General features: G+C 44.5%; 1 protein-coding gene across 4 annotated transcripts in view; it reads left to right on the plus strand.

Moving 5' to 3' along the window:
• Positions 1 to 14,060, plus strand: part of zfhx4 (zinc finger homeobox 4) — an 83,079-nt gene that overhangs the window by 24,021 nt on the left and 44,998 nt on the right. For all 4 annotated transcript variants that reach the window (XM_034861503.1, XM_034861501.1, XM_034861504.1 and 1 more), the window contains 4 exons: positions 1 to 2,339; positions 2,846 to 3,064; positions 3,641 to 3,935; positions 5,603 to 6,144. The exon at positions 1 to 2,339 is cut by the window's left edge. In XM_034861503.1, coding sequence (XP_034717394.1) covers positions 1 to 2,339; positions 2,846 to 3,064; positions 3,641 to 3,935; positions 5,603 to 6,144 — 3,395 coding nt within the window. The remainder of the gene's footprint in view (positions 2,340 to 2,845; positions 3,065 to 3,640; positions 3,936 to 5,602; positions 6,145 to 14,060) is intronic.

Below are 14,060 nucleotides of genomic sequence, written 5' to 3' on the forward strand. Positions count from 1 at the left end.
CTGCCATTGGAGAGCCAGAGAATGGCCTTGGAGAGCCCGCTTTAAGCCCGCTAAGGTCTACCGCTACCCCTACCAATGTTAGTGTAACCATCGACCCTGTAATGGAACAGAGTCGGAGAGAAAGCTTTACTACCGGTAACAAAGGGAGTGTTACCGGGACTTTACCAGGAGGAGGAGGAGCAGCTTTGGGTTCAGACTGTTCTGCCCCTGCCACATCTCCCGTGGCACCGGCAAAGGAGATCCCGTGCAACGAATGTTCTAGTTCCTTCTCCAGTTTACAAAAATACATGGAGCACCACTGCCCCAACGCCCGCCTGCCTACCACTGGAGGTCATGAGGAGGGTGAGGAGGTTGAAGGGATGGTAGGGGAGGAGAGTGAAGATGAAGGAGAGCGTGAGGTGGGTGCTGCTGAAATGGGGGAAATTAACAGCGAGATGGATGAGGATAGTGATGTGGAGAACCTGAGTGGCGAGATCATCTACCAGCCCGATGGCTCTGCCTTCATCCTGGAAGACGCCAAAGAGCAGTGTGGCAACCAGGGGGGGCTCTCTGGGCCTCTCCAATTCAGGGGCCTGCTGTCCCCCCAGACCATCCCCAATGCCCAGGTCAGCAGTGGCCAGAGTGGCCTGAGCCCAGGGGGGGAGCAGTTGGAGCAGCCCGCTGCACCCATGTCCTTCTACCCCCAGATCATCAACACCTTCCACATTGCTTCATCCCTGGGGAATAACCCCCTAGTGGCCGACCACCCCTCCTTCCCAAATACCTCAGCTGGAGGGCTGGCGGGCACTCGTCCCATGTTGCACAGTTTCCGTGTCTATGACCTCCGCCACAAGAATGACAAAGACTATCTGAAGGCGGATGGTGCAGCCAAAAACTCCTGTGTGTCCAAAGATGTCCCCAACAATGTGGACTTGTCCAAGTTTGAGGGCTGCGTGGCCGATGGACGGCGGAAGCCTGTGCTGATGTGTTTCCTTTGCAAGCTGTCTTTTGGCTACAGCCGTTCCTTCGTGACACATGCGGTCCATGACCACCGTATGACCCTGAATGATCAGGAGCAGAAGCTGCTAGGCAACAAGCATGTCTCTGCCATCATCCAGGGCATCGGCAAGGACAAAGAACCTCTTATAAGCTTTCTGGAACCAAAAAACCCCACCAACTCTGTGCTACCCCACTTTCCCACACCTGCCAACTTCCTAGGGCCAGACACGGGGCTCCACGGCTTGTGGAATGCTTTCCACAGTAGTGGGGAGAGTACCGATTCCCTTCAGGCAGGTTTTGCCTTCCTGAAGGGCAGTGCCAGCAGCTCCTCCAATGACCAAACCCCCAGAACCCAAACCATGCCAAAGGCTGAGACCAACCCAAACCTCGGGGGAGGGGCTGGTTCCCAGAGAACCCCCAGCGGGAGTTCTGCTGCTGCTGCCATTGGTGGCAACTTGGAAGGTCAGAACTCTAATAGTGACTGCAAGGGCCATGTTAGGGACACATGCACTTTGCAACCCAATGGGCCGGACCTGAGCCAGTACCCGCATGTCAAGCGGGAGCCTGGTGCAGTTGGAGGAGAAAGTCCAGAGCAGGATGAGGATGCTTACTCCAATGGTGGTGGAGTAGAAATGGAGGCAGATGAGGAGGAGGAAGAGGCCATGAACATGGCAATGACTGGCCAGCGGGCCAACAGCACCAGTAGCAAAGATTTCCCTCTCTTAAACCAAAGTATTTCCCCCCTTTCCAACAGTGTGCTAAAGTTTAACAGTGACATCAAAGGCCCTGCATCCGCCTCCTCCTCCTCCTCCTCCTCCCTGCCTATGTGTGAAAAGCTAGAGATGGAGAAGAGCCGCCTGTCCACTGCCCTGGCAGCCGCCAGAGAGCGGGAGAGCAGCAATGACTCAACCAGTGAAGCCCTGACAGGCCGGGATGAGTCGCCCTCCTCCCACCCCCTTGACATGATGATGTTGCGCAGAGATGATGAGAGTCCTGGACCTCTGTATCAACACACAGGAAATCCCAGTACGCCTGGAACTCCTGGGACACCTGGTACCCCTGGTCCAGGTGAAGGTTCCCCAGGTAGTGGGGTGGAGTGCCCCAAGTGTGACACAGTCTTGGGGTCCTCACGGTCTCTGGGTGGGCATATGACGATGATGCATTCACGTAACTCCTGCAAGACGCTGAAGTGTCCCAAGTGTAACTGGCACTACAAGTACCAGCAGACGCTAGATGCCCACATGAAGGAGAAACATCCGGAGTCTGGTGGATCATGTGTGTACTGCCGCACAGGACAGCCTCACCCTCGTTTAGCCAGAGGCGAAAGCTATACCTGTGGATACAAGCCTTTCCGCTGTGAGGTCTGTTCATCTAATTTTTCATCTCTATGGACTTTTTTTTTCTTTTATAATCACTCTGAAATGTTGTTGAAATGTTTTTATTGCGTTGGGTTTCATAAGACAATTTTTATCCTGAATTTAACCAAAACAAATCTCTGGGTTTAGTGGACATATGTTAGTAAAAAAAGTATTAGCATCTTGGAAATATAGATAAGGCAATTTGCTTTTCAGGCCAATTTTGAGGCACAAGCATCTGAGCCTAAATGGCAACCTCAACAGTTATACATCTTTACTCAATTGAAAATCCACTGTCAGATGAGAGGAAGGATGGAGTTAAATGTGTTTGTCTTTCTCTTTTTATTCAACAACACCTATCACAGCTATCAAGGTTAAAGTAATTACACCATAAGACTGACTGAAGGAAATCTGAATTGTAATACTTAATTATTAATCAGATATCAGCTGTTTTTTGTTATAAATGTGAATAGTGTATATTACGCATCACTGTGTTAATTCTTCCTTTTTAGGTATGCAATTATTCAACCACCACCAAAGGCAACCTAAGCATCCACATGCAGTCGGACAAGCATCTGAACAACGTTCAAACACTCCAGAACGGTGGCAGTGAGGTACAATACAACCATAACCATAACCATGCCAACCCTGTGCCCAGTGCCAGCCTTGGTGGAGGCTGCGGTGCGCCCTCGCCATCTAAGCCCAAACAGAAGCCCACTTGGCGCTGTGAGGTAATGAAACAACAGCGTCATTGTAGCACTGTGGTAGCTACATACCAATTAGCTTGTTTCGATGTTTAAACAATGAGTCAGTTATTTCCCTGTGCGTCACTTTGTCCATTATGTTTCTTGGCCACATCATCTGACCTCTGGTCAATATAATACTGAATTTTAAACACCCCAACTTTTACACACCTACACCACATCGTTGTAACTTTTGTATGCTGTATGTTAATATCTTTACTGTTTGTCACTGCATATACATACATATTAAATGTGTCATTTACCTTGTATGTCATTGTTGTTACACTGCTTTCACTTGTAAAAATAAAAATAATTAACTGAATTCCTTATACATTGTAGCATTATCTCCAAAACCATAAGAAATTCCTCATCATGACAGCCTTACTAAAATGTGGATTAGGTATTAAGAATATATTGTTGCTTTAGTTGTTGTCAATGCCAGTTTTAAACAATATATAAAATGAATTACATTATGAAATATAATTTTATTTTAAGTTTGATGATGATAAAGAAACTAGCAGAGTCAGATGTTAGGTGTAATTTATCTGGCCTTGCTTCCAACAGGTGTGTGACTACGAGACCAACGTGGCGCGGAATTTGCGCATCCATATGACCAGCGAGAAACACATGCACAACATGATGCTGCTGCAGCAGAACATGAAGCAGATCCAACACAGCCTCCATATGGGCCTGGCTCCAGCTGAGGCAGAGCTTTACCAGTACTACCTGGCTCAAAACATGGGCCTGGCTGGTGTTAAACTGGAGAGCCCAGCCGGCAGCAGCGGCCCAGATGCTCAGATGATGATTAACCCGTTCCAGCTAGATCCTGCAACCGTGGCAGCTCTTGGATCTGGTCTAGGTGAGTAATACTAGAATTGAAATTAAAAATAAGTTTTACCTATTGGTCAATTAAAAGGCATAAAAAGGCATTTCTGCTCCTTTTTCATACATTCACCCTCAATCTTGTTTTTCGGTTTCTTCTGCTCATCCTTCACTTGGTCAGTTTTATATTTTCTCTCATATGTCTGATGCCATCTGGGTTTGTTTTTATCTCTGTGCCTTTCCTTTGTTGCTCTTCATTTTTTCTTCCTGACCTCTCACCTTCTCTTTTTCTGCTCCGATCCTTTTTACCTTGCCCCCCTTGCCGCACCCTCTTCTCTTTCTCTTCCCTCTTATCTCTGCTCTCATATTGTCCCCTCTGTCATTGTCTCCCTTCTTTGACCCCTCTCACTGATTAAAAAATGATTATGAGACGCCACATGAGAATTATTCTTAATCTTTCATTTGTAATTTTCTTAAATCAGCTTAATCCCCCCCCCCCCCCCCAATACACACCCCACCCCACCTTTGCTTACCCTAGAGAGGACTCACACACATGTACACACATACACACTAACACAGCAGGAAGCGGATTCCCGTAGGAGTGAGAGAGATTTAACAATAACCCTGCAGTGTTACACACCCACTCCCTCCTCTAGTGTGGAGGTCACAGCCCAGCCAGCAGATGTACTCTCAGTGAATTACACTGATAACACACAGCTCCCCATAGTGAGCACAGCTGTACATAGGTTTAGATGGTGTGAGCAGGATATTTATATATTCAAATACTCTCACTAACGAATAAAATGGAGCATAATTATTCATGCATACAATTTAGAGATATACACATTCTAAATGTCTGCTCACATTTTGCATTCTGTGCTACTCTTTTAAAAATAGCACACACATACATAAAACACACATTTAGTCATCCACTAATTAGGGGAATTGTACTACTAACTGTAAAGAAAAAAAAAATGGTTCAGATGATGTGTAATTGTTAAATCCTCTGTGCTCCAAACACGGTGTTGAGATTCTATCTGAAAAAAAAGACATGATGAGCTTTGGCATGCCTAGAGAGACAATGAAGGGATCAAATGAAAGAGTTAATTACATTTCTATGAATGGCAGATCTCCTTTTTTGTCCCTGGGTGGGTGGGCAGAAGAAAGAAAAAAACTTGTACAATGCATTGATCAGCTTTTCAAATCTCTGCGTGGATGTGGGAAACGCTCGGAGCCCTGAAACCGTTGTCCCACCCTTGCTGAGAGCAGTAATTAAAGCTACCTGATGAGCGAGTTAGCAAGTTGAAAAGGATGATTGTAATTGATCCTGATTCAATCCTATTAGGGTTTTTTTTATAGACAAGACTTTGTAAGGAGCCCAAGGCCTCTGTGAGGCTTTATTTTATCAAATCCTTTTGTGTGAGAGAGACCTGCATGGAGCACTCACTTTTCTCTTCACACTTAATTTCATTAAAAGAGCTTTTTCTCTCTCTCTCTATCCTTTATCCCTCCCTATGCATGCCAGCCATTCATTTTCATTCGAGCGTTGTCTATGTGTAATACCTCTTTGTTTTTATATACCATTTGGCCTTATGTACATGCTGCCTGCCTTTAATCTGATGTAATCCTTATGAAAGCCTTACCTTTTGAACACCTTTCTGTTTTTCTATCTGCTGCTAACCTGCATTCTCATTTTCTCCACAGTGAACAGTGACCTATCAGCGGAGCTTCGTCTTGCCAGTGGTCAACTAATGGCGGACGATCTATCCCTGGTGTCCTCCGGTGGAATGGGGGGTATGTCCTCATCAGACCCCTCCCTCTCGTCCTTGTCGCCGCCTATCAACGACCCCTCTCTGCGCCTTTACCAGTGCGCCGTGTGCAACTGCTACTCCACGGACAACCTGGAGGCTCTCAATGCCCACGTCAATGCCGAGCGATCTTTACCCGAAGACGAGTGGCGCTGCGTGGTCGGTGACGTCTACCAGTGCAAGCTCTGCAGCTATAACACGCAGCTTAAGGCCAACTTTCAGCTGCACTGCAAGACAGACAAGCACATGCAGAAGCACCAGCTGGTGGCCCACATCAAAGAGGGAGGCAAAGCCAACCAGTGGAGATTAAAGTGTGTGGCCATTGGCAACCCTGTGCACCTCAAGTGCAACGCCTGTGACTACTACAGCAACAGCGTGGATAAACTGAGACTACATGCCACCAACCAGAGGCATGAGGCTGCTATCCGCCTATACAAGGTAAAAAACGCATTTTTGTTTTTGCAGGACACTGACTTCACAATGTTTATCATACAGCACAATAATATCATTCTTAGTGGTATATATCTGAGGGGAACACCAAAAATTTTAAGATCAGATTGAAAAAAGCACACATGTTTATGTTTATAAAACTGTGCCCTATCCTCTTAGCTGCAGTGTCACATAAATATAAAGTTCCCATGAGAATGGAATGACCGAGAGGAAAAAGGTCACTGTTAGAGCACCCAGGATGATTTCCATTGGATATGGATATATGTCCTGCTTATGGCCAGCTGGCACTAATGTAACTAATAATTATACGCAAGTCACGTTCTATCAGCCAGTTTCAAATGTTTCAAAGTTTTGATTATCTTCAGCTGTCTTTTCAGCTTGCTTTTTTCCAGCCGTAAATAATTCTGGAATAATTCAAGTATTTATTTTCACGATTAGGATGTAGAGGCATATTAAAACTTAGTTTTGAACGATGACACAATGAAAGTAGACCACATTCTATACATGATAGTCTTGCTATATGATCCCTACGTGATGCACAAATACACACTTTCAAAAATAAAAAAATAAAACATAAAAAACTATGTCATACTTGTATTTTTTAAATTATGGTAAAAAATGGTTTCAGATTTCGTAATGAAGGGATAGAGATCCGTAAGGGTGTTTAATACATTTGATACTTAAGGTTTCCAGAAACACACACTTTTATGTTTGTTCACATAATCATTTATGTACACATCCACACAGCTCTCCTGCTGTCAAACACTCCATGTACTTTGGAGAATTCTTTTTTTTTTTTAATTTGGTCGTGACTTGTCATAAGGTAACCAGGGTGAACTCACACAGAAGTCACTTACTTAACTAATTAAACTTTTTACTCTCCGAGTAATAAATAGTTCCTGCAAAAAAATTCTAACACAACCAATATCTGGCATCTTTTTTCACTTCAATATATTTAAGGTGATTTAGTTTGTCAGGCGTCTCCTTCAGCTTAATAGGATGCTGTTACATTCCCCAGGCCTTGACCTACATGACAGGATCAAGTGCATTAGATTAATGAGGATTTCTTTACTACTGTACGGAACATTTGGCAAAGGAAGGTGTTTGTTTGTGTTGTGCCTATAGAGACAACTGTAGTAAGATTCTATTGATGTTTTTATTTATTTTTTATTTTAAGTAGAATATACAGACATACTACATTGTGTTATGATTAGAAGACCTTGTTACAACTTTATTATAATTATAATAGTAATACTAATTTAATCGTATTTACTCTTTATTTATTTTTTAAAAGCTGTAAAAGTTTTGCGGTATTTGGCAAAAAGTTGAAACAGGAAACTCAGATGAGACAGAATGACATACAGCAAAGTTTTGAATCTGCAACATTAACATTTATGAAAGAAGTCTCCACTGACCCACATACTTTAGTCACTCCTTTTAATCATTTTTTGTGAAAGGGGACCTGATTTTGAAGGAATTGCATCTATTTTGAAATCTGTGTCCGATTTTTACTTATAGCTCCAAGGCTTGAGTGGATTGTGCACATTGGCATTCTTAGGGTTATTTAAAACAGACGTAGTTGTCTTAAACAGGATGTACGTATTGACACAGGATCGGCCGACAGTCTGGCAAAGGCTACACTTGTCATGGGATGAGGTGGGGATGTCTCATCCTCAGGGATTGTTCTCTTATTGCATTGAAATATTTAAAATGTATAAATTCTTAACAAAAGTGCTGCTTGCGTACTTGTTGAGACACTTTTGGCAGCTGTTTAAGTTGATTTAAAATGAGACAAAAGCCAGATAGGTTACCTAGGTTACAATGAACACTGGCAGAAAGCTATTTATATCTGTTGTGATTAAATGTACAAACCCGAGAAGCACAATCAACCGTACAGACGTAAAACAAAGAGACTTGTCTGAACATTTTCCTAACATATTTTGCTTTCCAAGAAACGCAAGTAAAGCAAGGGAGTATGCTTTTAGGAACACACAACCACCAGTTTAGCCAAGGCAAGTGAGGATCATCCCAATGCCCCCTACGTGCACCCATACGCCCCTGTACCTCATCTACCCAACCACCTACCCCACAGGCCTCAACAAATCTGTTCCACAGATGACGCTTTTAATGCCTCTGGCAGAAATCCCACTATTTTACCCATGGACATGTGGTAGTAAAGCAGAGAGAGAGGGAGAGAAAGCATAGAGCAGCCGAGCAAGGCAGAGGGAAAAAAATTATTTCTTTATTTGACCAGAAAAACACCTCTCCTTTTATGTATTGGCAGAGGTGAAAAGCACATGGGGATGGAGGTAGCTTGGCCGGGCGCATAAAAGATCCGAGTGTTGACGACTTTACCATCTGTTTTTTTGGAAACACAGAATATCTTTATGGCATGGGAAACCATTTGAAGATACAAACAAAAAGCATATTCAGGAGATTTTATGGCTGCTTTGTAGCAGCAATGGAGTACTTCTAAGGGGAATTGAGAATTTGAAAGTGTTTTTTTCCAGACTTTGAAACTGCAAGAGGGAAATGACATTAGCAGCACAGGGACATCAAGTCATCTGGTGTCCAGGGCACAGCAGGTGGCGCAGGAAGTTATACGCCTTATATGGGTAAAGCGGAGGTCTGTGCCTTGCTGCTTATTGGGGAGGAAATGTAGGAAATGTGATTGGTTACTGTTTGTTTTAAATGAGAATACTACAGCACAGAGTGTCTTTAACACATTATTTCTCATGATACAGAATTTAGTTGGAAATTTAAGAGTGTATAGAACCTCAATTCGGTATTATCACAGCTGTCGAGTGCACATCTTTATCACCTAGAAAGATTGTGAATGACTAAATGGAAGATGTTTTAACGTAGCGGTGTATGCTAGCAGCCTGTGAGGTAAGCTCAGCATTAAATGTTGCCGTAGCATAGCGTGTCCATAGCTGGCCTGGTTTGTGTTTGGCTAAGCAATGAATATGATGATGTATGGCTTCATTATGATTTTTAATAACAAACAGTGGACTTAATGCACCTAGAGACAGGAGTAAATCTGTCAGTGCCATTCACAAGTGCTGCAGGGCTAGGTAGGGGTTTACTTTGTAGTGAGCATGTGTGTTTGGGTGTCCACAGGGCTTCAGAGGTTCTGTGCTTGCCCTTGGGTCATTAGGAGTTGGGAATGTTCATGGTCAATGTGGCATGGTCAAGGACCACACACACACACACACACACACACACACACACACACACACACACACACACACACACACACACACACACACACACACACACACTGTGTCTCATAGGCCATAGCACCTGTTTCTCAGATGGCTGTCCGAATAAATCAAACTGTCCTCCACCACCACCACCCCACCACCACCCCTGTCTGTCTGTCCAGTTTTCCGTCATAAGTCAAGCGAAAATGGATGTCTGGGGTCCACTCCGCTGCACATTTCCATATCTCTGTTGTTATTTCCATTATTGTTCTCCTACCTCACATTCTCATTTGAACTCAGAATTGTAGGCTTCTAAAATGCTCAACTTTTTATGACAGAGATGGAGGGAGAGAGGGAGTAAAAAGAACATTAAGATGAAGCACTTTGCTAGTGGGAAATACAAAGAATGGTAACAGAGACACAAGGTGTCTCTTTCCCTCTGTCTCTTTCTCTGTCTCAAACTTGTTCACTCCCTTTGTCTAACCCACTCTTTGTCCCGGACTCTCTTTCTCCCATTCTCTCTCTCTCTTTCTATCTCTCCCCTGGGGAGCTGCAGATAGGCCATCTCATTACCCATGATCCTCTTGGCAACACCATGGCCGGGAAACAAGGGGTGGAGGGAATTAAACGGGGGTAGTGATGGGAGGAGGAGGGAGGGATGGAAAAAAGGAGAGTATATGTAGATGCATCAAAGAAGAGTCTCTTCATTTGTCATTTTCATCATCCCTTTTGTATTTTTCTTACTTAATTATTATCTTTTGCTTTTTTCTTTCAATCTCCAAACTCTGCTTCCCCTCCACCACCACCACCACCTCCTCCCTCACATTTTACATTCTTCCATCTTCCTCAGATGGAGATGGCTGTGCTTATGCATCTGTGATATTAAGTCCACTGCGGTGCCTTGGCTATTAGCAAGGGTCAACCCTGCCCACACTCATTTGAAAATCAAATGGCCCTATATATATGCAGCCACATTATTGGACTGTCATTTGGACTTGTGATGGGGAAATGGACAGGAGATTGACTCCCATAGATTTGCATAAAAAGCCATTGTGCCGGTCCCCGAAATAGAATAAAAAACTGGATCTATTTCAAATGCATGGCACCATTTATGAACCACTCACTCACATAAATGCATATGTGGACACAGAGGTATGGTATTACATACATTCATCGAGACACACTTACTAATACAGTAACACTCACATACAATTGTAGTCTTGGTTATCAAGTTACTGTCTTCCACTTGAGCCCGTGTCTGCTTGTTCCAGACACAGGCTCTTGATCACTGCATCCTTGTCTCGCACTTGCAAACAGACCTAAAGGGTTTCTCTTTAAAACATAATTTTTGCAGACACTTCACACTAGCTGCTACTTGACTGCAAGATATAGATTTTTTTTCATGTTTTGTCATGGAGACTGATAATGCAGCTGGTCGTCGAGAGTTCACCGTGTAAACCTGAGCAGATTAATGAGTTTATTTCAGTGTTTTTGCCAGAAAGGTAACTGTCACTGTCTGTCTGTCTCACCCTTCATTGTTCACTTCTACAGTTGTTCTTTTGCTCAGTCTCTCTCTCTTTCTCTCTCTCTGTCTGTCTCTCTCCCTTTGCAAGGCAAAGAGACGCCAGTTAGTAGATTATTCAAATCGTCTCCTCTTTCACCTGCGTGGAGATTACAATGGAAATCTTTCAGAGGTCCGGGGGTGGTGAAGTGGGGGATGGAGGGTGCCGGCTAATTAAAGCATAAAAGCAGGTGTGCGTGTGTGTGTGTTTGTGTGTACGCTGTTGCCATGTGTGTTTGACAGAAAGGTTTGAATGGATCAACTTCCCCAACCCTCCAACTCCTAATAATCCTCATAGATATTAATAAGAGTTTTGCCCATTCTCCCTCTAATGCCTTATCCAGATGGTCGGCAAAGCGTGTGTGTGTGTGCGTGCGTGCGTGTGTGTGTGTGTGTGTGTGTGTGTGTGTGTGTGTGTGTGTGTGTGTGTGAGAGAGTGTGTCTTTGTGTCTAGCTTTGGTTCAGCTCCTGATTGACACTCATATGTAATGTTTAATTACCCTATCCAGCTTTCCCCCTTCTCTCCACTTCTCCACCTTCCGGTGAATTAGTTAAGGCCTGCAGACTGAGCTTTTTTTCTTTCTTCCTTTAGCAAGGTGTGTTTCTCTGTGTGAGACAAAGACAGATATTAATAGCCAGATGTGATCTTCTTCATAGTCATTCCCACTCCTCTCTGAGTTGCGGGTCATTTGGGCCGGGCCGGGGCCAAGCCATTTGTCCATGTGCAGGGGACTGTGAAGCAGATTGGGGCTGACAGGTATGGGAACGATAGCAGAGATTGGGGGGGGGGGGGGGGGGGGGGGGGGGGGGGGGGGGGGGGGGGGGGGGGGGGGGGGGGGGGGGGGGGGGGGGGTGTCCTCCAGACCACCAGAAGGAAGGGAACATCGCAGGGATGCAGGAACAAAAGAGCTAGCAGGAGTTTGTCTTTTTTTGTCTTTTTTTTCCCCTTGGCTCATCAGAACCCTCCCACCCTTGATTTATTCCCAACACCCACCCAAATACACACTTCCCTCCTCCTCCTCCTTCCATCTTTACACTGCCTACTCACACACTTGTCTTCCTCCTCCTTCCTGTTTTTTCATCTTCAACTCCTCCCTAAAAAAAGGAATTATCAAAGAGGGCGCAGGATCTCAAGTATAATCTCTCGGGGTATGTTGCCTTCACTTTTGATACCTTGATATGATCAGAGCCTCTTCAGACGAATCACATGGCAGCGAGATCAGATAAATATTATTGTAAGTTCATCAGCGTTACGTTTGAAATCAGCTGACATAAAAATGCGTGTCTAATTTGTATGAAAGTTGTCTCAAAATCTCTTTATACTTTGTGTCAATTGGGGACAAATAGGTGCTCTATTCTTGAAATGTTAAATCAGCTTTAGAGTGGTATTTAGACAGAATATTCACACAGTTTCCCCTCTCATGAAGCTATCAGGACATTGATATGGACAAAGTTGAACTGAAATACTCTTCAACGGCCTTCCAAATCAATAATTAATCGATTGGAGGTAATTGTGCCTCCCTTGGAACGGTCCCAAGTCTCTCTCGCTCTCTGTCACTTTTTTCTCTCCTTCTCACACTCTCTCTGTCATTACCAGCATGTGGCCCAGTATTCAGCATTTCAGCATTCCAGCTGTAATTGATTTTAACCATTAGGTGCTCAGTGAATAGATAAGTAGGGGGAGATATTCGATTATACGGTGAAAGAGAGAGAGACGAGGATGAAGAGTGAGTGAGAGACAGAACAAGGGAGGGGGAAAGATTGAGGGATGTTGTTGGAGAGCTGGCAAAAGAGGAACTGACCTGTCCTGCTGTCTATCTGTCTATGCCACTGGTCTTCCATCTTTGCAGCAGCACAATACTGCTGACCTCCTGTGAGTTCAAGCAGCTTAGTTTCTGCGAGGTAATCCCTAATGCTTTGAAATAGACCTGATAGAAAGCCCACTTGCTTGTCCGGGATTAATGTGGGTTGGGTGCAGGGGTACTGAGTTTTCAGCACATTTAGTTAAATTAACCCATTGGAATTATCGTATTCAACTTTCATTGTGGACTTGCACCAGGGACCGTAGTGAACTGACTTTGAAGCTTGTTGCACTTTTTTGGCAGACAGGTGGGAGACTTTTTCATTTAGCATCCTTGTATAATATTGTCCGCCCTACTCTATTGTTTATGTTTAGATTTACTAGGCTGGTGGCCACAGTGCTATTATTCCTTTCAGTGGTTGCCCATCCCCTACAGAGGCCATTTTGAATCTGAGCACAGCTGAGGGTGGTATTGCTTTCCCACTGTTTTCTGAAAATATAAGTCTGATTTTTTTTTTTCCTCCGTCCTTTCTCTTCTTTTACTCGTTCTGGCAGGAGTGTAGGTTAGGACTAGGAGTTGGGGCAGACAGAGGGGGGTGATGGGGGAACAAAGGCAAACATTTGAGTAATCTTCAAAGACTCCATTGGTATGTTGAGTGGACGCTGGTATGCGGACTGTGGCTGAGGCTTTTTCAGGGGAAAACAATATCCTTCCTTTAGACGGCTGGAGGCCTGGGCAAACACTACCAGCCAGGCGACTCTGCCCAGTGCTGCCACCGCTATCAGCTTACCCCCCCTCTTCTGGCTCACGCCAAAAATGGTAGGGTCCTCTATGTTGCCGGAACAGCCCAGAGCTCATCATTATGTGTTTATGGGGTTAGTAAGAACATCCCAAGCTGTCGAATGTTTGGCTGACTGAGTTTTTGTGGCATGTCAGAAAATGTTTCGTAAATTGTTATCTCTGCGAAACAGTGTTTAAATGTTTGAGTTTTGATACAGAGGTATAGAGCGGACAAAAAGAAAAAGGCACAGGCTGAAATTGGCCACCCTTCTGTAAAGAAAGCAGGGAGGGATCAAGTGTGCCATCTTGTAGGTCAACTGCAAGGCATTTGATTTCCTGTGGCAATATGCAAAACGGCACTGCTGAAGAGGGTCTTTCATTGTGCTCTCCCCTGGCAGAGGTACCACTCCAATGGGCTCTCATACACACAAACAGACACGCACACACACACACACACACACACACACACACACACACACACACACACTTATGGCGGTTTTCCACTGCGTGGTATCTACTCGACTCGCCTCGGGTCTACTCGCTTTTTTTGGTTTTCCA

The sequence above is a fragment of the Etheostoma cragini genome, chromosome 22, assembly GCF_013103735.1.
Source record: "Etheostoma cragini isolate CJK2018 chromosome 22, CSU_Ecrag_1.0, whole genome shotgun sequence".
Classification (NCBI taxonomy): domain Eukaryota; kingdom Metazoa; phylum Chordata; class Actinopteri; order Perciformes; family Percidae; genus Etheostoma; species Etheostoma cragini.